At 39.1% G+C, this 26,035-nt stretch overlaps 4 protein-coding genes across 8 annotated transcripts; 3 read left to right on the forward strand and 1 right to left on the reverse strand.

Moving 5' to 3' along the window:
* The first annotated feature begins 72 nt into the window (after positions 1 to 72).
* vash1 (vasohibin 1) lies at positions 73 to 4,815 on the forward strand. The gene is made up of 7 exons (XM_077621305.1): positions 73 to 968; positions 1,429 to 1,517; positions 1,634 to 1,690; positions 1,894 to 1,968; positions 2,376 to 2,757; positions 3,646 to 3,755; positions 3,840 to 4,815. Exons 1-7 carry the CDS (start codon positions 747 to 749, stop codon positions 3,910 to 3,912), a joined length of 1,008 nt encoding a protein of 335 aa, XP_077477431.1. The 5' UTR covers positions 73 to 746; the 3' UTR covers positions 3,913 to 4,815.
* Positions 4,065 to 11,146, reverse strand: angel1 (angel homolog 1 (Drosophila)). Of its 2 annotated transcripts, none has more exons than XM_077621303.1 (10): positions 11,054 to 11,146; positions 9,369 to 10,012; positions 9,050 to 9,270; positions 8,198 to 8,249; positions 7,592 to 8,034; positions 6,555 to 6,696; positions 6,355 to 6,477; positions 6,239 to 6,269; positions 6,007 to 6,164; positions 4,065 to 5,917 (listed from the first exon to the last, which is right to left on the reverse strand). In XM_077621303.1, the coding sequence occupies exons 2-10, from the start codon at positions 9,910 to 9,912 to the stop codon at positions 5,757 to 5,759; spliced, it is 1,875 nt and encodes a 624-aa protein (XP_077477429.1). In that variant the 5' UTR covers positions 9,913 to 10,012; positions 11,054 to 11,146; the 3' UTR covers positions 4,065 to 5,756. The 2 variants fall into 2 exon arrangements, with proteins under 2 accessions (XP_077477429.1, XP_077477427.1); XM_077621301.1 differs by having other exon boundaries at positions 8,198 to 8,267.
* On the forward strand, positions 10,747 to 17,047 carry lrrc74a (leucine rich repeat containing 74A). The gene is made up of 14 exons (XM_077621304.1): positions 10,747 to 10,869; positions 11,977 to 12,042; positions 12,261 to 12,436; positions 13,213 to 13,320; positions 13,404 to 13,497; positions 13,609 to 13,658; positions 13,724 to 13,805; positions 13,896 to 13,981; positions 14,513 to 14,707; positions 14,781 to 14,876; positions 14,998 to 15,141; positions 15,287 to 15,391; positions 15,742 to 15,827; positions 16,393 to 17,047. The coding sequence occupies exons 1-14, from the start codon at positions 10,791 to 10,793 to the stop codon at positions 17,003 to 17,005; spliced, it is 1,980 nt and encodes a 659-aa protein (XP_077477430.1). The 5' UTR covers positions 10,747 to 10,790; the 3' UTR covers positions 17,006 to 17,047.
* A 793-nt stretch (positions 17,048 to 17,840) lies between these two features.
* Positions 17,841 to 26,009, forward strand: mis18bp1 (MIS18 binding protein 1). Of its 4 annotated transcripts, none has more exons than XM_077620353.1 (16): positions 17,841 to 18,553; positions 19,082 to 19,213; positions 19,290 to 19,579; positions 19,806 to 19,885; positions 20,028 to 20,149; positions 20,241 to 20,331; positions 21,242 to 21,369; positions 21,450 to 21,598; positions 21,739 to 21,796; positions 21,977 to 22,739; positions 22,841 to 23,031; positions 23,116 to 23,243; positions 24,469 to 24,602; positions 25,301 to 25,385; positions 25,449 to 25,503; positions 25,636 to 26,009. In XM_077620353.1, the coding sequence occupies exons 1-16, from the start codon at positions 17,944 to 17,946 to the stop codon at positions 25,734 to 25,736; spliced, it is 3,117 nt and encodes a 1,038-aa protein (XP_077476479.1). In that variant the 5' UTR covers positions 17,841 to 17,943; the 3' UTR covers positions 25,737 to 26,009. The 4 variants fall into 4 exon arrangements, with proteins under 4 accessions (XP_077476479.1, XP_077476482.1, XP_077476481.1 ...); XM_077620356.1 differs by having other exon boundaries at positions 21,245 to 21,369; XM_077620355.1 differs by having other exon boundaries at positions 19,809 to 19,885.
* Positions 26,010 to 26,035: the final 26 nt, after the last annotated feature.

Here is a 26,035-nt window from a genome sequence, read left to right on the forward strand (position 1 = left end):
GGTACACCTAAACGCAGCATTCGTCACAACTGAGTTCATCCTCTTCACTGTGCGCATGCGCCTTATGGGATTGTCAGGGAGTGTCGACCGGAGTCGGCTTATCGGATGTGAAGCATCGCGCTTTGGCTTTGGATTCCCGTAGCATTTTTTAAAATAAATAACCGTGGACGGAAATACATAGTTAAATTAGAAACGCAAATGAAGTGAAGGACTGATGCGAGAGAGGGATTGACGAACGTGCAGGTCATTTGTTGGCTATCTTTTGTTTAAATGACGTCCGGCTGAACTGGGAATTAGTCATTCCTTAAAAAGACTTTTGTCTGATTGCCAAATCCTTTTAGATTAACTGTTTAAAAGATGCTGCTTTGTGGGCAAATAGTCATTTATATAGCTTAGCCATGCGTTTAACCCTCTTACCACAGCTGCTTTATACCAACATTTTGTGATAGGTGACTAATGTATTGAAAATATTGTTCTATATTTCACATTGATGTAGTCATTGTCAAGTTAAAAACATTTCTTGAGATATAACTGGTGAACTTTATTCTGCTGCTGCCACTGCACCTCATTATGAATCATAATACCTCTAAAACCATTAGGCTATTAGTTTCATAAACTGGAGTATGTAAGACGCTGGCACATCCTGCCTGATGCAAACCTCTTGAAACCTGCCAGTAAAGTCACAACAAGTAAACAGTCCAAAGCATCAGCATCTTCGTTGCCAGTGTCAGGATTTCGCCGGTGGGATGCTGAGGGCCACAATGGACTCGGTGGAGGAGAGGGATGAGGAGCAGGAGGATGAAGGGGATGAAGAGTTGGGGGACGGAGGGGTACCTTTCTACGTCAACCGAGGTGGCCTTCCCCTGGACGAGGACACATGGGAGAGAATGTGGCGGCACGTGTCTCGGATTCACCCGGACGGGGATGCATTGGGAAAGGCCATCCGTGGTGCCGCTGACCTGCCCAAGGTAAATCTCTAAATAAAGTTAGTTTCAGGAGCATTTGGCATCTTGACGCCACCAGAATGGATTTTCATTCAAATAATTTTAAGAGGAAAGTTTTTTTTTAACATCACCTGATGACCTCCAACAAATGATGCATTTTTTCTGCATTGGGTTGTTCAATCACATGCATCCACATTAAGTAAAAAGCATACTCTATTGAGTTGAGGTCAGAGTGAGATTTTGCGTTCACTAAAAATTGGGGAGGAAACCTAAACCATTACTTTGCTTGTTGTGCCGCTTAAAATTTTACATTAGGGCGTCTGTTCGAAGTAGAAAAATAATAAATAGGGCTATACTATGGCAGATTTGTCCTACTGTACTAGTTATGTGTCATGGAAACAAAGCACAGAAACAATTCCCATTGACTGCAGTACTGTATGTTGTTTGGGATTCTACTACTATAACGCTCCTGTTCTTTTCTCAGATTCCATTACCAAGCGTGCCTACACACCAGCCTACCACCGCGATTCCACTACGCCTGGAAGCCATACAGAAATACATCAGGGAATTACAGTATCCTTTAAAAACAGTGAAATGATTGAGCACTACTGCTATTACTTACAAATGACAAGAAAACGCAAACTGGTATAGTATAGAAAAATCTATGCTGCCTTAACTATGATCTACAGGTACAATCACACTGGGACTCAGTTTTTTGAAATAAAGAAAAGTCGACCTCTTACTGCGTAAGGAAACTTCTTTTTAAGATCGTTGTTTTTTTGGAATCAGACAAACATAATAATGGATGTGCAATTTTTAAATATGCATACATCTTACAAAAAATGACTAAGCCGCAGTATGGATACATTTTGTAATAGATAGCAAATACTTTGGTAATATTAAACCAAATATATTCAGTACAGTGTTCTCATCACTTTATCTTGCACAGGTTGATGGACATCGCCAAGGAAATGACACGAGAAGCCCTGCCAATCAAATGTCTGGAGGCAGTCATCCTGGGAATGTATCTTTATTGCAGTCATCATTTCTCTCAGAGCAGTATAACATTAACCACAACTTGTCCAGAACATTTAAGACCACACTGAAAGACTAAAAGTATTTTATTCGATCAGTTTGGAAGTGTTTTATCTTCAAATTTAGCTGCATGTAGCTGTGCCATACCACTTTTCTCAGGTCATATCGTTGGAAAAGGTCGAGCACAAACTAGCAAAAATGGATAAACAAATCACCTTAAAGAGCTTCAAAAAGTTGAAAAACTCAAAGGACAGAAAAATTGTAGAGCTCTGAGTGGTGTTAGACAAATATGTCTTTGTGTACAAAGAAAAAGTCCAAGATATCTAAATATAGTCTTTGAAAAAAGTGTTTGTGCCGAAATGTTCTCATTTTATTTCCTTCACCAAGCATGACAAGTTACCTCACCAACAATATGCCGGCCGTGGAACGATTCCCCCTCAGCTTTAAGTCTCAGTTCTCAGGGAACTACTTCTACCACATCGTCCTGGGAGTCCACAGCGGCGGACGCTTCGGTGCATTGGGCATGAGTCGGCGAGATGATCTCATGTTCAAGCCCTTGGAGCACCGTACGTTGATGGACTTGGTCCAGGACTTCGAAGGGGCTTACAGGGGCTACTGGCACGCCTTGCGCAAGGTCAAGATTGGCCAATACGTATCGCATGACCCTCACAGCGTGGAGCAAATAGAGTGGAAGCACTCCGTCCTGGATTTAGATGGGCTGAGCAAGGAAGAGTTGAGGAAAGAACTGGAGAGGCACACTCGAGACATGAGGCTCAAGGTAGAGTTCGGTTCAGTACGTCTAGATTTCTCTGTTCGTATTTGTTTATATCGATTGCTGCTGTTGTTGTTTTGGTTGGCAGGAATTGAAATGTACTATTTAAAGTTAATTACAAGGGCTTCTATAAACATGACCCTCAAGCAATGTTCCATCTAAGCTGCGTGTGTTGCGCACTACTCTCGTCTTCTCTGCGCACAGCAAATCATATGGAGCGTACAAAATAAAATCTTTTTTTTTAGCTGTGAGGCCGACGCGCGAACCACTCATCCGCCGGGCCGCCCATTCATAGATATTAATCAGTACATTTTATTATTACTAAATCATTTATGTGTAGTAGACATGCACCTGCTTATGGTAGGTGTGATACTGGTGTGCCCATAGCGAGCAATGATGATGTTGCTCACACCGGTACTCAGTGTGCTCAGGGAGGTTGTCTTTCTGCCCAGACAAACAAAAAATTAGAGGGAACATTGCCCTCAAGGCGATACGTTAACTGCACTGTGATTCATTTGGTGAAAAAGGGGTAAATGTACATACATATATGAGGATAGATCATTTTTTGTTGGTTGTTTCAAATGCAGCTCGCAGGGAAGAAAAGAAAAAACAAGTCAAATCAGGATAAATTGTTTTGTAGACCCAGTTGACCTGCTATCTCTCTCCTAAGATGCACTCTCAACCCGCCCCCATGACGAATAAAAGTCAGCAGCCTTGATGCTGAGCGCTACATGTAATTCGACTAATGAAACGGCACAATATAGTCTCCCGCTTGGATGCTCGATCCATCAATCGCTAGGGCTTTTTCCTGCCAGCAGTAGCTCACTGTAATCACATTACTTCTCCCCGATCATGGTTACATTTCTAAGTGGGCTCTGCTTTTTTTGTTTGCAGATAGGAAAGCCTGCACCGCCGACTCCCACCAAAGATAGGAGAAATAGCATGGGTTCTCCCCTGCGAGGACCGGGAAGCCCCATTCGTAGAACGAGCTGTGTGGACAGACGGTACAATTATTCATTGTATACTTGTACTTTTATCTTTGAACTGCCTTGACCATTACCAATGCCAAATTTGTGTTTTGGTTTCAGTCCATCTGGTGAAAAAAGGGCTCTGGAACAGAAGGCATCTGGAGATATGAATATTTATCAGATTCGAGTGTGAATCTTTTTAGATTTTTTAATTTTTTAAAGTTTGTTGGACAAGGCCGCTGATGAGGTTTCATTCATGGTCCTCATTGGCCTGTTCTTGAAATAACAACATTCAATAGGAAAACCAACACCAATCCCATTTTACAAATCCAAACAAAAGCCTCATTCACTGTCACATTGTCATGTTTTATTTGTAATATTTGTTGAGCATTTTATATGCTTAACCAGTGCTGTTGTGTGTAAACATTTTTACTAACTTTAGATACACTGTTAGGTTACATTCGAGTTATACATGTAAGGATACCAATCAGTGTAAATGTGCTACTTGACATATCATATCATTACGTGCAATTGTTTCGTAAGTGTGCTAGTATTTGTCCATTTGCATCCAAGAAATATTCTGTGTGGTGGCGACAGACTACCCCTGTGCCTTGTGACCAGATTCAAAGACTGAAAAAAAAAAGAAAAAAAAACCTAGTCATCACCTAAATGAATACAAACGTGTCTTTTTTTATATACTTGAGTACAAAAGTTTTTGAAACGTCAGCAACTTCCAGGCTGCATGCATATAGATATATAGGAATCTTAGTGACACATTATGGCAAATGTAATTATAAATACACGAATATGATGTCATTTTTTAAAGTAGGACAAGGCACCATTTAACATACTGTGGATATTTCACTTATACTGTAACACTGCTTTGCTCATGTATATAAACGTGTTTTCTTTGTATTAACTTAATTGCATTTTTAACTTGCCTTAAAAAGAGACCACCTCCAAACAAGTGTGCCAAGGTATTACTTTACAGCACTGTTCCTTTTTAACAAATACAATTTTGCATTTTTTTATGTCATATTATGTAAACACTGCATATTTTAAACACGGAGTTACAAATAAATTGCCACAGACTGTTTGTTTGTCCTTATTTTGTTCATCCAACCAACAAATTGTGCCAAATAATTAATAGGATTGTTAAACATCAATGGAAATAAGGCAAATTTGATATGTCAAACAATCATTTAAAGGTCAAGTAAGTACCGGCCGGTATTATTAAGAGTACAAATCGCTCTGCAACAAACAAAAATCTAGCAAGTATTATTGTTTCCAAGGCCAAACACTCCAATTGTGCTTATGACAGAAGAAGACTGATTGCATACCCTACAAGGGAGTAAAATCTATTGACCCCCTTTTTCCCTCATGTCAAAACAAAATCCAGAAATATAAATGGGTTAAGATCACACGTAATACTGTTCAGAAAGCACTCACCAAACGAAATGCATTAAAAGAGAGTCTGAGAACGCAAGAATACTAACCTATTCAAGCGTGAAACAAGTCGAGGCACACGAGGAGAATAGGATATGAAGGGGAATAAGCATTGAGGTCAAAGCAGAGTTATTTGTTGTGTACCACGGATTACGTTTTAGCTTGTCACCCAGTCTTATTTTTGCTTGGCTAAACACTTGTCTAGTAATCCCACTGCATACAGCACATTTAAGTGACATGTTCTTAATGTGAAATAAAGGGTTTTACAAATTAGTGCCAATCTCACAATATGCAGATGTTTTTAAAATAAATTGCAACAAATCTGTTCAGTCAAATGTTTAGAGAAAACAATGGACACATTTCTTAATAATATATATTCAAAATACTTCTCAAATACAAAAAAAAAGTATAAATAAAATGTTTAAATTGTGAACTATCGTTATCTCTACCGTTATGATTGTACATTCAGTATATGCCCTGGCTGCTTGACCCCCCAAATCAGGACAAGCATAATAACTGAGCAAAAATGCCCAAACTGCAAAGGGTTGACAGTCCAAAAAAAAAGAAAAAAATGGTTGAATAAAGGTAATTTTAACATGCCACTTCGTTCAGGTCCAGCCGGAACTTAGCCACAATACTGAGATGATCGGATGGGAAGATGTAGCTGGGAAGACCTTCCAAAGACCACAAGGTATCCTCAGTTAGCAGCGAAAGACAACCCACCAACTTCAGACCTTCACATCCCAACTGGCCTTTTAAGAAAAAACAAAGCTGCTCTGTCGTATCCAGAATCCTGTAATCACAGCAAATTAAAGATAATAATGAGGAATTCCCCTCGTACCTGCTTGATCTGATGTGCGTTTAGGCGAATAGAAGATATAATCCACAGTGGCTCCCCCTTCAGAGTGCAGGGTTGTTACTTCAAATCCGCCAGAGTCAGGTTGTGTATGATTAAAGATGGATTCAAGGTCTAACTGATGTCTGAGAACATCTCCAAAGCTGTGAAGGACAAGAATAATTTCACCCAGAGAGGCTCAACATCCCTTTTTAATATTTGTCAGGAACTATCTCACCTATTATTTTCCCGGTTTCCGCTTGACACATCTTTGAAAAAACACAAAAATGAAAATAAATCAAACATGTCATGCATCAAAGCACCATCATGTTTTCCCACAGTGTAAAGCTCTACCTGGATTGTTGTCTGTGACACCTGGAATAAATTGTAAATCACATGGACGAACACATGAAAATGGACAGAAGCGGAGTTTCAAGAGGAAGTTGTGACTGTAGAGAAGTTTCCCTCCTGGAGATGCTGAGACATTGACGTCAAGTGATTGAGTTTGACAAGTTGTTGCGTTTAGAGTCAATGCTGCAGGTTCAAACACTGACCTGTGACTGGACTCTGGCTTGCATCGACCTCACTGGAAGTGATGTACTGGCAGCTGTCTGAAATTCCCAAAGAGTTCGGCCACAGAGGAGCAAACAGTCTGTGGCAACTCCAATTGTTTGAAAGGTCCTTCTGACCTGACACCTGTTTATAGGAAAAATAAGGGGAAATTGAGCAGGTAGTATCAATAGCTCTGTCAATCGGAACAATAATAACGAGGGCAAGCGTTATACCAACCCAACAAAAAATTAAGAAATCACCAGTTTTTGTTGTGTCGAGAAAAAAAACACGCTATTTTGAAATGGCGACTTTTTGGGCTGTATGAAATTGAGAGGAAAACATTGTGATTAGTCAGACCAATTTTTTTTCCCTTAGATCAGGTGTCAGACTTGATTTCACGTGGGCCAGACCATTTTAGATATAATATTTAGTTTTCTGTGTCTGTATTCTCACATTAAAAGAACTGGATTAAAAGCCCTGAATATTCAGTTTTTTATAGACCTAAAACAATGTTTATTTTAGCTTTTTTTTTATATATTTTTAGATTTTACAAAATGATTTTTGAACTAAAAACACAGGAAAAAATAATTACAAAATTACAATTATTGATTTAAAAGGGGGAAAATCAGGAAATTTAATATACATCTATACTCTTCATTTTAATTTGATCCTAAAACAGAAAGTCGGCACTCATGATTTACTTTCCCGGGCCACACAAAATGATATGGCGGGCCAGATTTGGCCCCCGGGCCGCCACTTTGACACGTGTCTTAGATATTTGCAAGTGTTTCCTAAAGCCAGAAACTTACCATTGGAAATTACTTTAGTTTTGTATCTTTAACCAGCATATTTTCAGAATATAGGTTGCAGAAAATGGAAGAAGATTTGGCATTGGATTTCATAAATTATGCTTATAATTATGCAAAATGTCCTTTCTTATTTTGTGGAAGTTAGCTTAATAACAACCAGTTTTAGCCACTGCCCTGACATCCATTGAGGGTGTACTTAATGAAGGCCTCATACGGTGGTTGAGTCTCACCTTCCACGCCGGCAGGCCTTCAAAATGGAGCTCTCCGGTGGTGATGAGCTGGTAAAGAGGCTTGTGTGGCAAAGAGTTGAAGTCTCCGCACATGATAATGTTACAGTGTTCATCTTTGGCCTTCCACGACTTGATCACACTGTCGATTTCTGCCAGCAATATGGCCAGCTGAACCAGTTTCACATCCCCCCTCCTGGGATTGAAGAGAAGATGCGTGTTGGCCACACAAAGCAGCGAGCCCTTCGCCCTGATCTTCGAATCTTGGTCGACAACAGGTCGAAGCACCAAAACTATGCCCACGTTGTGTCGGTTCAGGATCTCAGTTTGAGGCCGGAAGAACTCGATCGGCATAACGGACACCTCTGAAAAGCGACTCCTGCGGTAGCAGGTGGCACAGCCGTCTGTCTTGTTCCCCGTACGCTGCTTGTAGACACAGTTATAGCCTAGATAAACATCAGAAGAATTTTTTTGTCAAATCTGTAACTTGATTTCTATGGGATGGACAGACCACATCAATTTGACCCTTAAAGTTAGAAAAGGCTTGATTGTTGGAGTTCTCAAAAAGTTGATCTTGAGGAACCAACCTGGTGTGTGAAGAACACTTACCCATTTGAGTCAGGGCGGGGTACAGTTGTGTTTGATAGTGGTTCTCCTGCACCTCTTGGAGACAAAGAATCTGAATAGCATCATGAATAGCATCTTAATAAGTGGGTTTGTTAAAGATGAATACCGTATTTTCACGACTATAAGGCGCACATAAAAGTCTTAAATTTTCTCCAAAATAGACAGGGCGCCTTATAATCCAGTGCGCTTTATATATGGACCAATACTAAAAATGTTATCACGATAAAATAAAATAAATCAGTCGATAGGGTACACCATCCTCTACAGCTCTCACAACTACGGCAAGCAGCCCCCGACTCTACTATTTTCCCATATAAAAAGTACTGCGCAGTGACTGCTTGGATATATAGTTCTTTTGTCAATACACCCAGTATGACGGTGAGCACACTAATTTGGTGCTCACCGTCATTTCGACTGTATTTACAAAAGAAATCCTGCCGCTATATGTGATGGCTTTTTTCACAGCTCGCCGTCACTTTTGATTTGCGACCAAGTCACGAAAATGAAATGATGACGTGAGTACATTGTAAAATGGCTAAATAAAGTACAACCGAACTCAGTTTTGCTTCTGATGCCTTTTTAAAAACATATTTTTAGCGTGTGGGTGTAGCGTGCATGTTTAAGATGTTGTATGTTTTGCCATGCCTGGCTGCGTCTATAAAAACGGTGCGTCCTTTGTGTGTTTAAAATACAGAAATAGCACTCGTTACTGACACTGCGGCTAAAAATACGATGCGCTGTATAGTTGTGAAAATACGGTAGGTTTGACAATATTTGTTTTTCATCTTAAATGTTGGTTGATATTGTTCACTTTGGGTGTTAGTGTTAACTCACATCTGGTGCCCATTTGTGTATTTCCTCCAAAAGCAGGTTCGAGCGATAACTCCAATCCAGTGCCTCTCGGGGGCAGTGTTTGTACAGCTCTAGATGGGCCTCCAGCAAGTCCTGAGCCAAAATGTTGTAGGACATGACAGTGAAATCCATGAAGGGTTCTTGGAAAGCAGGCAATGTGTCGGAGTCTTCTGTTAGACTCTTTTGCCATAATCTCCACGAAACTGTTACAAAAGATCATTTTCACATAACCCATAGGTGAAAACTAAATGAATCAGTAAAGTACAAAATGCTTGTTCAATGGAAAATGTGCCATCCTCACCATCAAAGGGCCTCATTTGGTCCACAGAAGGGTAATAGCTTATAGTTGGAAAATGCCAGTGTGGGCAATGAATTTCATCCACTAAACCGGGCCCCGCAGGGAAGTGCCATCCACATTTTGTATCACGATGGGTTTGAGCAACAGAAAGCAATGACGTTTGTTTTTGGTTTGAATTTGTGACACCTTTTAAAATGACATCAGGTTCATCCCGGTGCTCCGTTTCTTGCGTGATACTCTGATTTGCTGATTCTTCCAAGCCTTCCATCTTTAATAATGACTCCATTAAATATATTCTTTGTTGCTGATTATCCTCAACAGTGGTTTCGATGTCTGGTTCTTTAAGTGGACAATGTGTTTGCTCCGTCTCTTCTTTGGGTGTCGCCTGTGAATCTTTTTCTTCTTTTGAGTCACTGGTATTGGCTGAATAATGAGGCTCGCTTGATTTTGAAACTGCCTCCATCGCTGCATCTTTCTGACTGACACATATCAGCTGTTGTGCATCTGTTGTGGTATTTTCGCCACTATTGGAGGATTGTTCGCTCATTTTTTGTCCTGTTAATCAACTGCTTTGGCTGATGAGGTTTTCCGAGACTACGTAGTGTGACTTGTGACAGCAGCACCATCACACACCACTGTTTTGACAACTGCACAATGGAAACAAAGTACACAAGAACTATTAATCTGTATCACCATTATGTTCACGTTCACTGTGCCATTTGAATAACAATGACAAACTAAGGTTTTTTTCTTTAAGCATTTTTTTTTAATTATAATATAGATATTCATTTTCATTCATTCATTTTATGAACTGCTTATCCTCTCAGGTGTCCCAGGGGATGCTGGAGCCTATCCCAGCTGACTTTGGGCACAGGGTGGGGAACACCCTGAATTGGTGGGCAGCCAATCGCAAGGCACAAGGAGACGGATATCCAATCACGGCCACACTCATGCCTATTTAGAGTTTTCAATCAGCCTACCCTGCATGATTTTGGGACCTGAGAAAAAATCAGAGTACCCAGAGAAAACCCATGGAAGCCTGGGGACTGAATTGGGATCGAACTCAAGACCCCAGAACTGTAGGGCCGATAAAATAACCACTCATGTATTTTCCTGTCTGTATTCTCACCCTCTTGCTACTGTGAAAGTGAAATTTTCCAAATAAGGGATGAATAAATAATCTAATCTAATTCTCAGAACCCAAAAATGCATGTGTTTGCATTTAAAGATTTATTTTAAATTGAACAGTGCAATTAATGGCATTATTAAAATTCACATTTAAAAATGTAAAACTATATTTTTCCAAACTTAGGGATTCCCACGTTCCAGACCACTGCACCAGCATCAAAACAAAGCCACGCGCTGACGTCACATGCCAAGAGCTCTGATAACAGGTGCAAGCTAAAAAGTTAGCATGTTCTCCCCATGCTTGACACTAAAGTTTTACCCCTGATGCTTAGCATATTCGTTCATTTTACGCATTGCTCATGTCTCTTTGTGCAAGGTAAACACTGTTTCCAAAACAACAACTTAATCACGTGACACGAAAAGCTGCCGAGTCAGCAGGCAAAATGTAGTAATCGAACCTTAGCACTAGCGACGATGTCGTGTTTTAATGTCACTACGGGGGTTGGAAAGAAGTGAAGGTGAAATAAATGCAAAAACATGCTTTTTCTCGTTGTGCCTACCTGAGGATCGTCTATATAAGTATCGTGTTAGCGGGTAAAGAGCGTAAAATAGCATGCAGCCGATCAAGTTGTGCTCCGATTATCTGCGCGTGCGCGCTCGGGGTCTTCAATTCAGATATTAGACTACTTAACCCTTTATAGGGCATTCCGTTAATCATTGTCTGCCACTGACGGCGTTAGACGTCCAATTTATTTTGATTTTCTAGTAGTGGATCCCAAAATGGGTTGGACGTCTGGGCCTGTCAATGGCACTGAAACATGAGAATTCACAGCCAATGACAAATATGTTGTTGTTGTCAGGGGGAGGCAATGAGATAAATACTATGGGGGAAAAATTTAAGTGTTACTAGTGTTTAGTTCATTTTGTTTCCATAATTCATTGTGTTGGAACTACGCGTACTATGGAAATGTATTGTGTTCACCTTAAAAATAAAAATAAAAAGCCCCTGACTGTTTTTTAAATTAATTTATTTTTGGGGTTGTTTTTTGAATTAATTACTTTTGAAAACTCAGTTGTTCTAAATAATTTATTTTCTGGGGTTGTTTCTTCCCCAAGTCCATTTTTTTCTGATTATAATTTATTTTGAGGATTGTTTTTGAATTATTTTTCTAAACATTGGTTTTTATTTTTTTAATTTAAGTACACGCCCAAAACATGTTTTTATGTTCATGTCCATTCCCTCAATCCTTCCCTATGGAACAAAAATATTGTTGTTCTAGTTACTCAGACTGAACAAGGTCAGAGTGCATATGCATTATTTAGTGCAGTACACATCACATGATGCCTGACAGATAGAATTACACAGAGGTGTTTTATTTTATTTCGCAGTTCAGTTTAAGCTGCATAAAGGAACTATACTTGTCTTTTTGTATTCAGCAACTAACGCAAATGTCAGTTCTCTCTTTTGCAACCCTCTCTTTAGAGGACATTAGTCCATCTACAACATTAAGACAAGACCCGGGGGATCAATTTGACCCAGACCTGAATGGTAAGTGCATCATAATGGGTCTTAAAATTGTTGTTTCCAAAAAGAAATTAATGATTATATTCTAAAATTCAATCTTTATGAATATTCAACATGAAGATATTTAGTATGCGAAATCCCCAATGTAAGAACTACTGCAGTAGACAAATATTGGGGAAAAAAAATTCACTTTGTCTGCCCTCTTTTTCATGCATTAATGTAAATGTCTGCCAATAAAACAGACATAGAAGACAGACGCAATGAGACTTCCATTACCGATATCTATTTACAAGCCTGCAAGTTGATTGGCGTTGTTCCAGTATCGTTCTTCTTGCGGAACCTCGACTCTCCTACCATGTCGCTCAGCCATCACGGCCTTGGACCGCTGGGGTGCAAGGCACTCGCGATTGCTTTAGCGGTGAGTCACAAAACGTGAACATGTCACTAAAGGCAACATTTTTCTAATGTAGGGTGGTCATATGTTAGTATTTTCACCTCAGAGTTCTGAGGTTTTGGGTTTATTTAACGGGTCTGGCTTCCCTCCACATTACAGAAACATGCATGTTAGGTTAAATGAATGGCAGTGGCTCCTTAGCCGGTAACCGGTCAAATATAGTCCCAGGGGCTATTTAGCCGGTAATCGGTCAAATAGCCTATATGGCCATATATGGCTATTTAGCCGGTAAGAATTCTGTGTGGGGTAAATAGTAAGAAACTACGGCTACAGAGCCACTGCCTAAATAATAGTCATTAAATCCCTATTCACCTAATGTTAAAATCTATCAATTGGCAATAAAACATCAAATTTCAATAAGATTGTACTAACACTTATAGGTGTTACTTTCATGTAGACTAATTGCTTCTACACACATGAAGGTGTTACTTTCATTGTAGACTATCTGTTTCTACTCACACTGTAATCCATTATTCTTACTATTTACCCCACACAGAATTCTTACAGGCTAAATAGCCATATGGGGCCTTATAGGCTATTTGACCGGTTACCGGCTAAGGAGCCACTGCCTAAATGAATATACGTACTCCAAATTCTTCATGGATTTGGATTTCTGCGTGAATGTCATTTTGTCTACAATTACCTTGCGATTTACCCTAACACTTTAATTCAAAGTCAGCTTGGACAAGTGTGTGTAAAGAGGGATGGACTAACAGTAATGAGAAGCATTTTGGTTCCAGGCTGACGTCCATCTCACTACTTTAGAATTGGCTGACAACTACATTCAAGCAGAAGGAGCCAAGGATATGGCGGAGATGCTCAAGGCTAATTTTACCATCGAACATTTGGTAGGAAGCAGAATGTTAATGATACATAGTCAATAATAAACAATAATAATGTATACTATGTGTGGGAATTTGTGTGTTTAAAGGATTTATCCAACAACCATCTTTGTTCCTCTGGAGCTGAGTATGTTGGTAAAATGTTGACGGACAGCCTTTCGTTAAAATCTATCAAACTATCAGGTGATGTATATAAGAATATTGAAGATAAAACTGTACTTGATTGAAATGATATTTACTGTATCAGCCTGTCATTAAGATTTTGTCACTGTATTGATTTTTTTTATCCAACAGGAAACGGATTTACAGACGATGACGCAAAATATTTTGCCGAAGCTTTGTCTGTACGTTCTCGATAATTTGTTAAATATATACACTTTTCTTAAGTTGCTCATATTTTGACATTTAGATCAATTCGAGTATTAAAGAGTTAGACCTCAGCCATAATAAGTTTTGTGGACGAGGAGGGGAGCATCTGGGACTGCTGTTGGGTACGAGAACATTCACGTTTCTCTATGTGTTTGTATGATGCTTAACTGTTACATACGTAAATAAGAGCGTTTCTATTCATACATTTGCAGCGAACAATGAGCATCTGGAAGTGCTGAACCTTTGTTGGAATCAACTCAGAATGAAAGGAGCAGTTGCTCTCAGTGCTGGACTCAAGGTACAAGAGTGTAATGTAAGGTAAACTGTTGCACAGGGGTGTCAGAATCGGGTTGGTTCGCGGGCCACTTTAACGTCAACTTGATTTCACGTGGGCCAGACCATTTTAGATATAATATTTAGATTTTTTCTTAATAAATGGATTAAAAGAACTGGATTAAAAGCCCTGAATATTCAGTTTTTTTAATAGATCTAAAACAATGTTTATTTTAGCTTTTTTAAATATATTTTTAGATTTTACAAAATGATTTTTGAACTAAAAACTCAGAAAAAAATGATTAAAAAATTACAATTATTGATTTAAAAGGTGGGAAATCGGAAAATCCAACATACATCTATAGTCTTCATTTTAATTTGATCCACTTTGACACAGGCTGTTGCATGTAATCAATTGGAACCCACAACTTATTGATTCTGATGTTCTCTACGTCAGCAATCAATTAATCCCCATGTTGCACTTGGGGAGAAATGTTTGCCCACCTTTGGATTTTAAATGATTCTACTGTGGGATATTGTCTTTCTTCATTTTTAGGTGAATACGATGTTAAAGTACCTTGACCTATCATGGAACGGTTTTGGGAATGAAGGGGCCTTAGCAATGGGTCAAGCTCTGAAATTTAACAATACTCTGGTGTTCCTCAACCTCAACAACAATCGCATCACCAATGAGGGTGTTAGCATGCTCTGCAGGGGTCTTGAATACAATGACACACTCCAGGTTCTGATGGTGAGTCGGTTAGTGAAAATCAACTTGGGCTCGGTTATCTCATGTAAAATTGTGCTTTTATTTGTTTCTACAGCTGGCTTACAATTCACTAACAGTAGAGGGAGCGCTCTCTTTGGTTAAGATGGTGAAGAAAACACCTAATACTGCTTTGGAAATGATTAATATATGTGTAAGGTTACATTTTCACATCTATTCGACATAACCATACACAGATGATCAATGACTGACATTATTTTGGTATTTTCACCACGTCAATTATTTGACTTTTTACATTTTTTGGAATCATCTAGAATATTTTGGTCAATGAAAACTTTTTACACCTGCTGGAAGTGACTTGTGAAGAGCATCCTGGTCTGGATGTACAGTATGGAGGCGTTGGAGGGGTTTTTGCTAAGAAACCAGTAAAACGTATTGACCCAATGAAAGTCATCCAGGTTGGTAACCTTTCCATTTCCCTAAGTCGTAACCTTATGAAAGCTCTTTGTTGTGTTTGAAACAGAGCGTTACTCATAAAACAGAGTGTGCAGTGACCCATCCTCATCATTTGGAGTCAGATATAATTATTTGCATTTATTGAAGGACTATCTGGATCAGCGCAAGCTACGTCTTTGGGATTTCTTCCGAAATATTGACAAAGATGCCACCATGCGAGTCCCTGTGGTGGATTTCAGGAATGCTATGCAGGTTTGAACAATAAATTTTGCAGAATGTGTTAAGAGTTTAGCACTAAATGGTTCATCTTCAAAGTTGTGTTTTTATTGCGGGCACCTAACTTCTGTTCTTACGTATATACACAATGAAGAGAATTATTTTTTTTAAATCAGAAGGCAGTAAAAATTGTTCTGCAATATTTGATTTAGCAGTCCACATAAAAATTTGTGGCGGGCCAATCTGGCCTGGACTTGACATCCACTGTTTACATTCCCCAAATCATAAATCGATAAACAAAAGCATTTATTCAGAAATGAAAGAATAATAGCCAATTTATGCTTGACAATAATATGTAGCTATATTGACTTTGTACTTTTTAACAGCATTCAAGCATTCCCTTGGATCGATTCCAGATTGAGGAACTCATCCAGAGGCTCGATCGTGACGGGACAGGAATAGTGGACTACAGGTAATTACGTCCCATAGTGTTAGATTGTAGATCCTGCTAAGTCTTGCACATTCCTCCGCTCAGTTTATTGTGAAAAAATGTGTTTTTTCAAACACTGGTTTTATTATTGTTTGAATGATGGTGTCAAACAGTTTATGACCTGTTATTTTTATCATTGCATTGAGTAAAACCTTTGCTCACAAAGACATTTCAAGGTTAGATTCCTGATCAGGTTACTATACTCTCTTGACTGAGAAAATACATTTCAGAGTTTATCCTAAATTAATGGAGCTTCATCTTATATTCAAAAGCTCCACTGTTCACATTGAACTGATCAAGTCCAACTTTCCTAAAAGTCAAATAAGTAGTAATATATTTTAAAAAAATAATGAATTTTTGTGAATGTCAATAAATATCTGGGAGAGTCACACTTTCGATTTATCTGTCACAATTTGTTCACAAATTTACATTACCTTCTCGGTGTGATATTTTGGGTCTGTTAGGTTAAACAAGAATATTATTCCATTATTGTGTGAGATGGCAAGAGTGGGATACAAAAATGATTCTATTGATCATTTCTATGCAGGGGTCTGGTAGATACCAGGAAGCAGATGGTCCGTAACCACCGGCGACAACTGCGCAAGGACGCATCCCGTCAGAAGAAAGAGAAGCATAAGAGCGATCGCATCCTAAGGACTTTCCAGAGCGCCGTGGAGGCAGTGACACCGATCGGCTCTGTGGTTATATCGGCAGAGGAAATCAAAGCTGAATCGACTGGGCCCCGTCACTTCTCAGCCACTCCTCACAGTTCTTGGCACCGGATAGCGACATCAAACAGTGGCCGTTGCATTGTTTCTAACCCAAGCAATGATCGAATTCACCTGCCCATGTTAGATGGCATGACCTCTCACCATTTCACTAAATCTCCAAATTTTCACTCGTGTTCCCATCCTAATTTGCTGACTGCCTCCCCTCAATCTGACCGAGTCATTTCTCTCTCTGCGCGGGCTATACGTTCTAATCCAGAGATGAGCTGCAACGAGGTTAAGCAACTGGCGGTCGACCACCTGACTAAGTCCAGACCTGCTCTTGAGACTACCCCGCTAGGCGTTAAAGCCAAAAAAGTGATGAAATCTAAAGCAAAGAAGTTTGTGGAGAAGACCTCAAAGAACTCAAAAGTGTTTACAAAATTGAACTGAACACATTTGACATGGGGGGGCCCCGCCGGATGAGTGGTTAGCAGTCGCAGTGGGAGACCTGGGTTCAAATCCAGGTCAGTCCACCTGTATGGAGTTTGCATGTTCTCCCCGGGCCCAATGTTCCCTCTAATTTTTTGTTTGTCTGAGCACACTGAGTACCGGTGTGAGCAACATCATCATTGCTCGCTATGGGCACACACCAGTATCACACCTGCCATAAGCAGGTGCATGTCTACTACACATAAATGATTTAGTAATAATAAAATGTAATGATTAATATCTATGAATGGGCGGCCCGGCGGATGAGTGGTTCGCGCGTCGGCCTCACAGCTAAAAAAAAAAAAAAAAAAAAAAAAAGGGATTTTATTTTGTGCGCTCCATATGATTTGCTGTGCGCAGAGAAGACGAGAGTAGTGCACAATTGCGCACGCGCGCAGCTTAGAGGGAACATTGCCCGGGCCTGCGTGGGTTTTCTCCGGCCACTCCGGTTTCCTCCCACATTCCAAAGATTGTATGGTAGGCTGATTGGACACTCTAAATTGCCCTAGTTATGGGTGTGAGTGTGAATGATTATCCGTCTCCTTGTGCCCTGCGATTGGCTGGCCACTGTTTCAGGGTGTCCCCCGCCTCTGTCCCAAAGTCAGGTGGGATAGGCTCCAGCACCCCCGCGACCCTAGTGAGAATAAAGCGGTTCCGAAAATGAGATGAGAATGGCATTTTAAAAATTCCATTTTTTTAAAATTTTATTTTCATCCATTTTAAATAAAGTTAGAATTGAAAAAACAACTACAGGAAGTGACGCAACTGATTTTCGAACTAACTCAAAGGTTCCGCCCATACGCGGCAGTTATGATTATTTTGTTTTCTTTCCTAGTTGCTATGCTCGTCTTTAGCTAGTTATGAGGTTTGTTTTTGTTTTGTATTTTTAGCGTAAAAACATGGCGTCGTATCGGAAAGATTCGCAGTGTCCTGACAACCTGTTCCTATCTCCAGCTAAAGTGTTTGCCATGCTTAAATCGAAGGTACAGAGCAAAGAACAAATAGCATGTGGACTTCGAGAACAACACAAAGCAGATCTACAGCAAACTTTGGGGGAAACATTGAACAACTGGGAATCTAATGAAAATATTTACAGATTTGGAGAATTGGAAGCGCTGACTATTTCACCCACAAAGACCCCCAAGAAAAGCCTTGACTATTCATACCCGGACTGTAGTGGACAAACAGTAGAAGTCCCATTTTTAAGCCAAAGGGAAAATGGATTCAGACCACCAAGTAGACAGGTGATGGAATCCACGGTGGTGTTACCACGTTACACCCGAACAGACTCACTTTCGACCAGAGAGTACTGTGAGCACGATGCCAGTTTTATGGAGACTACGTCCGTGTCCAGTTCCTCCCCCGTGAGGATGAAATTTAGGAAGAGAAAAGCAGATCAGGAGATAAACAGGGTTTGCAGCAATGTAGTGTTCACATCAGAAAGTAGCGGTGACAACAGAGAAAATGAAGAAGTGGATCTTTTCACTCCTAGAAAAGCAAGAATGCAAAGTAAGTTAATTGTATTGCACTGTAATGTCTTAGATAATTCGGGATATGAGGCTTTAATCGACTGTTTTCCCTCGATTTGCAAGCAATATAAGCCAACAACTTTACTCACTTGACAAGTAGTACAGTATTGAGCATTGGACATTTTTGCAAAAAATGTTTCTTACCATTCCCACAGAATTACAAGTGGATTTAGAACAACTAGTTTGATCAATATTTTTAAATTGGTGTTTTAAACACCGTCTATTTACACCTCAGTGAATGAAGCCCACTTGATAATGTCAAAACTGTCATTAAGAGCAAAAGCGTAATGACTGAAAAAAAATCAAATCTTAAAAATGTTAAATAATATATATAAATATACATATACGTATATTTTTGCTGTTCAGGAAGTTTTGAGTATTTGTGTCACATCTCATTCTTTAGAACCTCAAACATTTTGCAGTAATTACATTTTCATCAAATAAATTGCCTTTTTGTTTTAAGTACATAGTATATAAGCTATTTTTATTTTCGTGGTTTGTCTTGCAGGGTGTGTTGTCTCCTTGGAAAAACTCAACTCTCCCAAGATGTTCGCGTACTTGAAAAAAGGCGTAAGCAGAGGAGTGCTGGAGCAAGAAGAAAGTGATGACTTTATTAAACCAGGTGAACCGCCGGATAAAGGTAAGCATAAAAACAAACGTCTGTTTTGCTCTTCTAGGGCTCTGTTAACAAATACGTGTTCATTATTGTCTTTTAGTGGTCCATGCCAGCTATGGATGTCGTGCCAATGTGGATAAGATTGACAAATACAATGCTTCGAGACGTGGACCACAAATCCAGAATCTGGTCACCCAAGATACGTCTAATTTTGCAGATGACGAGTCAGATATATCTTATCCGGAGGAGACCCTTTCATCTTCTGTCGTGCCGGTACCTGTTTTGTTTGAAGATTCCGTGCTACTCAAAAGTCCACGCATCTTCATTCCCAAGAAAAATAATACAGTGCTCATTAACAAGAAGTGGCCAAAGTTTACACCAGTACCCTTAGTGAGTAGATGTTATACATTCATTTTCACTCAGGGAGACATGAGTTTTCAGACAGACCATTTTCAGACTGCCCTTGGAGATGAAATTTCTATTGCTCTGTTATTTGAGGACTAATCCGAATGAAATGTATTATCTCTATTCTAGGGATGTAAACCTCGAAACCATAATTAAAATCAATTCACTGAGGACATCATTTATTTACCTATTTTCTCTGGTCTTCCCTCAGCAGAACACAGTAGACATTAGGCTTAAAGAGTGGTTCCTGAGGAGAAAACACAAAGACCTGTTTGTCGAGGGAATCCACGTGTAAGTCAATTTTGATGTTGTTTTTAACTAAGATTTACGGTAAATGTTACGCAAGTACTGACAAATTGTTGAAGTTCTGTCTGGCAGACTCCATGTTGTAAGAAGGATCTCATTGCTTTTGGTTGTGTTTCCTTTGCCACAGAGAGAACAATACACCATGGAACAGTAACATTATTGTTGAGAGACTCTCTAGCACTGTGCTGAAGACGTTATCCGGCAAGATTTACAGCTTAGTGGGCAAGATGAAGTTGGATGCAGATTCTGGTGAGATGAATGACATGTCAATCTATGATTTTTATGCATCAGATTTTTATTTTCTTTTTAATGACTCGTGTATTTTATTTTGCTGTCTTAGACCTTCCTATCTGGTTCCAGAGGATGTTTGTGAATGGATTCCCTGCAAATTGGAAGGCACTTTTTGAGAAGTGTTTGTCAGAACTAAAAGAGTAAGAATTATGTGATATTTAAGATGTAGACTTGTTTGGGGTATTTTTTTAATGTAAACTTATATAGTTGGTCCTTGTTGTAGTGTAGCTTTATAGTTTATAGAGGAGTAATCTCGTTAGGCTGTCTCATTCTCCCCTGTGATCATCCCCGCCACTGTTTTATCATCCGGAAATTTCACAATGATGCTCTCAGGGTGCCTGTCGTGTGTTTAGAACAGTGTTTCTCAACCAGTGTGCGGCCGTGAGTGATGCTCAGGTGTGCCGCTGGAAATTACAAGAAGTCATACGTTGCAATAATCCAATCTAAATATTAAGAGATTAGAATTGAACTATTATGAGGTTAACATTGAAATATGAAATCATAGATTGTACTGTAACAAGATTCAAATCCTAATAGTATGAGTTTAAACAACTAAAATATTAAAATAAGAGTAAGAAAAAAAAAATGCATTAATTATTTTGGATTTTAAGGCTGTTCTGGGTCTGCGGACATCAACTTTGATGACGTTAGATTGGTGTGAAAAAAAATAGATTTGGGAATAATTTTGGGCGGTTATTTAATTCCTGTTAATAAAACTTTGTTGAGAACGACTCTATAATGTTAATATAGGCGACACCGTTTTAAATTAGAAGATTTTCAGATATGGGCGTGCCTTGAGATTTTTTCAATGCAAAAAGTGTGCCGCAGCTCAAAAAAAGGTTGGGAAATGCTGGTGTAGAGCGACTAGAGTAGTGGATAATGTTGATCAAAGCCACAGAGGCTGAACCATTGTCACAATGGTTCGCCTTTGTGGCTTTGATTTTCGGCTAAAGCTGGGGCATCCAAATGTGTCTGGACGGGTTATACAGTGATAATCTCCTCTATTAGCAAAAAATATACTTAAGCAATATCTGAATGTATTTCTTTTAGCAGCAGGGGTAAAGACAACACTAAAAACAGAAGCAAAATTACAAGGACAACAACAGAGAAAACTAGGAAGCAAACACCTGAGAAAAATACTGTCAGGACAAGTAAATACAAGACAGGAAACCTTGAAGGTGAATTATAAGATTTATCAGATATATTCCCCAGATATATTTTTGCTCTCTTTATTCATGCCTCCGCTCTTCATCTGCAGAGAAGACTTTTATCGCCTCTGGAAAAGTGACTCGGAGTGGTCGCACGGTCAAACCGCCCCTGGAACACTGGAAAGGAGGCCGGGTCATTTTGGACAGGGACATGAATGTCACCATCTTTGAGGGTTACAACAATTCTGTCGTTATCTACGTAAGTGCCATATGCCACTTTTCTTACTGGAGCAGATTGAATTGAGTCAAGGCACCTCTTAATTTTACAAATTTCACAAAACAAATATAGTAATACAAAAACTGTAAAGCATAGTTCATAATGATATTGTGCTTACGTAGGATATGTCTATTGAGAAGTCTAATGGAACAAGTCAAGCCTATCTGCTCAGTGATGAAGGTAAATGCCAGTTTTCCTTATTCAAGCTGCACCAATAAAATGCACCATTGGGGTTTTAGTTTACGTACTCTGATCCTAACAAACAAGGAGGAAATTAGTGATTTACAAAAAAAATCAGTTTCTCATTGCACTCTCAGAAATGTACATGATTTACTGTCTATAACTGTTCCATGGTTCCAGGTCAAAAAGGACATGAGCCTAGCAAAGATGGCGTTAAGACAGCACCAATGAAAAAAGTCAAGACATCTAAGTCAAGACTTGAAGAGAATACCTCGGTTTTAATCAAAGCACCAAAAGTGAAAATGCAAAACAATTGCATCTCCAGCTCTAAAGAAAAATGGAACAATGAGAAGCAACCGCCATCAAGAAAACCCAAAAAGCAACCTGTAAAGAGGTCCCAAACAAAAGAGTGTAGTGCTTCTCCAGTGAGGAGGTCAAGAAGGAAACAGATTTCCCCTCACTTTTACGCTGTTGATGACCAATTAGTGGAGTCTGAAGACGAGCAGGAGGAGGAGGAAAAGGACGTAGATGAACAGGTCTCCAATAATACACAATCTCAACATATTACCAAAAAGATCCCCGTACTGGAGTCCAAAACGATATTAAATACTCCTCCACCAAGGAGATCAATGAGAAAAGGTATTTCCCGTATGTTTTATGGTTTTCATGAAGAAATATCGTCATTTGAAAGTGGAGAGGAGCAAGAGTTGAGGCAAAACCATCCAACATCCATTTCTCATGAACCATCATCACCAGAACAGGAGAAGGCCAAGGAGGGGCTTTCCACATTGACGAAAAGCAGGAAGTCTCACAGAAAGAATATCAAACCATTGTTGCCTACAAATCAAACACACTTTAAAAAGAAATTAAAAAGAGGACACAATCTTTCTCAAGACACGGAAGATGATGCCTGGATGGAGGATGAGCTAGAAAAACTACAACAGTAAGTCTCACAATTACCAACATCAGTTTTCTTTGTAATTCCTCCATAGTTAAACATGTTCTCTTGAGCAGAAACTCACATTTATGCTGCTTTTTGGGTAGGGCTCTGAACAAGTATCCTTCAAACATGCCTTCTTACTGGGAAAAGGTGGCTAAGATGGTTGGCACGCGTTCTGCAATGGAGTGCCACAACAAGGACATGTCCTTGCAAAACTTCCATACTCATGTGGAGACAAGGCGAGAAACACAAAAGAAAAAGGTGGCCGCACCAAAAGCCAGTGGTAATGACAAAGGTAAACCACCCAGCATTTTCCCGATGAGATTTTATCCTATTTTTATCCTACATTCCCTGTTTGTCTTAACATTTGCTCTTTCAGATCATGCCCTCATATCTGCTGGCCTTAAAACCTTCAAGAGAAAACAGCAGGTCCGTCAGTTCCTGGAGACGATGCCCAGAGAGAACACTGCCAATGCCTTCAGCGCGCCGCAGAATAATCGCTTTGAGGTTGGCATAGCTTCTTCGGTTTTCTAATGCTGCTCTGTGGTTTCCAAACAATTCATCGTGCGATTGGGCCTTGGCTCATGTTTTAATGTAGAATTTTATTAGAAAAATCTCACAGCACAATAAACAAACAAAGAAGTAAAAATGAGATATATTCGTAACTGTATACAGTGGTACCTCGACATACGATCTTAATCTGTTCCGGGACTGAGTTCGTATGTCGAGCTTCTCGTAACTCGAGCGAACGTTTCCCATTGAAATGAATGGGAAACAAATTAATTCGTTCCAACCCTCTGAAAAAACACCAAAAACAGGATATTGGATTGGAAAAACATTTGGATTTGTTCTAATTCGCCATATATTGACAAATTAATAAATAACGAGTGGTTTAATAGTACTAAAATGTGTTTAATATAACTAAAATTGGGCGGATTTCGCTGAGGTTACAGAGAAGGGACCGAAAGAGGTGGTGGGGGGTATCTTTCCACGATAACGCACTCGTAACGGAACAAACAAATTTAAATTAACTTGGATTAATATATACAGACACACTCAAATATACGTTAAATGTAACTTTACAGCAAATTGAATTCTAATTTTGTTTTAATCTTTTTTACCTTTGTTCTACGGGTTGACTCCACCCGCACGTTCAGCCGGAGTCTTCAAAACGCATCAAGAGTTGTTTGTTTTTGCCTTCCCTTCAAAATATTTCGAAAATGACGCGCACAAATGTCATCACAATACGATAACCCCCAACCACTTGCCAGCTTGTCAGGGTGCCTCTTTTCTACAAAATCCAAAAACTCTTGCCACTTTGTTGTAATTGGAACTATCTTTTATCCACAATAAAAGAAGGCTCTCCATCTCGTCATGAATGTCACTGCACCGTTGGGAAATTATAGTTAATCCTTTGGAATGGTAAATGTAGTATGCATTGACCAACATGGGAAAAAACAGGGGGGAAATGCAAAGCTCCGCCCCGTGCTCGTAGACATATTTTACACACGAAAGAGATGCGGCAAGACAGTGCCATGGCCACCTGGCTTGGTCGCATCTCGAAATTTTGATCGTATCTAGGGTGAATTATTCGATCGAAATTTTCATCGTATCTCGAGCATCTCGTAGGTAGAGCTGATCGTAGGTCGAGGTACCGCTGTACTGAAATAAGCCAGTGACATGAGCAATGAGTTAATATTTTTCTATCAATTCATTCCATCACAACAAATAGCTCCCGTCCAATTTGTCAGAAGAGGACTTCGAAATGGGCAACCCGGAGCCCGTGACACCCCTTTCACAATATTTCCCTAAAGTGAGGACTCCTCGGGCTGGACTTGCCGCTAATATAATGTTTTCTCCAAACAGGTGAGTGCTTTTTCTTCATTCTTTGTATTGAACTCCTGGACAATTTGATTTAGTTTGATTAATTGGCATCACGATTCAGTAGGATTTTAATTCGATACTGCAATATTGAATACCACATTAAAAAATAAAGAACTTCTTAGTACTCATTTGTAAATATTGGATTTGTTCAAAGTGATATATTAAATATTAGACGTGTCTTAATTATACTTATATAAAATGATTTTATTCTTATTATATAACCAATTTAGGGTGCACTCCACCATCTGCCTGTTGTTAGCTGGGATAGCTTCCAGCACCCCCCGTGAGCATAAATGGTTTGAAAAATGAATGAATTAGCCTGCCATGAAATTCAGGCTTTCCAAAGCCTGAAATATTCAAGTAAATGAAATTCAAAATAACAACACAGTGTATGTAGGCTAAGATCAAAGTTAAACAAATTATAGAAGTATGTATAATAAATTTGCGCAATCCTTTGTATATATGTTTTTATTGTGATAATTTATATTACTAGATTAAATTATATTACAAGCGTAATAACACCTTTGAATAAATGAGTAGTAAAATATATAAGTGCATTCCTTAGTTTAGTGAGCAGGATGGAGCTAGGCTATGCAACTAAAAGGGAAACAGTTATGCCCTATACATTGTCTTCTCAGTTCTGACTAATTTGATCCCCCCCCTTCCGTTTCGATTTCAAGGAATGAAGAAGACAAATATGTACATGAATTCCAGAAAATGGACAATAAAAATCAGGGGAAGAGCCGCAAAAAAGTTAAAGCAAAGGTAATAGTATTTACATCCTGGTACTTCCTTACTAATTTCCCCCTCAAAAACAATCCTTTACAGAATGACATTCCTACATCATCAGCCAAACGAGGACTGAAACCATTAAAAAACCCAGGTATGTTTCATTTACACGGTTCACAGTGGATGACCTGAGAACATATCTAATCCATCCAACTTTATCAGTGAAGCTTTGCACAATACTAAAAAAGTATTCCTCCACCTTCAACCTCTTTTGCCCCCCCCCCAGCAAATGATTCCTTCATCATCTGGGAGATGATTCCAGAGAAACCTTCCTTTGGTTCTGACAGTGGTGAAGAAAGAGATTTTTACTTTTCGGATGTTGAATAAAACGTTTTAAAATCAAGGAAATTTAACCACATAAATCCAAAAATGTGGAAACATTTTCTTCATTGATTTCAACTTTTTTAAATTTATTTTTTTTAAAACAAAAATAAAGGTGTTTCCTGTATCTTCTACTTAAATTGGTAGGTCTGTTTGTGTGGACTGTACATATCCTGCAATTGATAGTTATATTTTTTCTCATTGTATATAAAATTGTGTTGATTTTACTTATAAGACATTTTTTACTATGGGAATAAATTCACTTCTCATGTTTTACTTGAAGTTTGCATTACTGTTACTGTTTT

Source organism: Stigmatopora argus, chromosome 15 (assembly GCF_051989625.1).
Source record: "Stigmatopora argus isolate UIUO_Sarg chromosome 15, RoL_Sarg_1.0, whole genome shotgun sequence".
NCBI classification, from domain to species: Eukaryota; Metazoa; Chordata; class Actinopteri; order Syngnathiformes; family Syngnathidae; genus Stigmatopora; species Stigmatopora argus.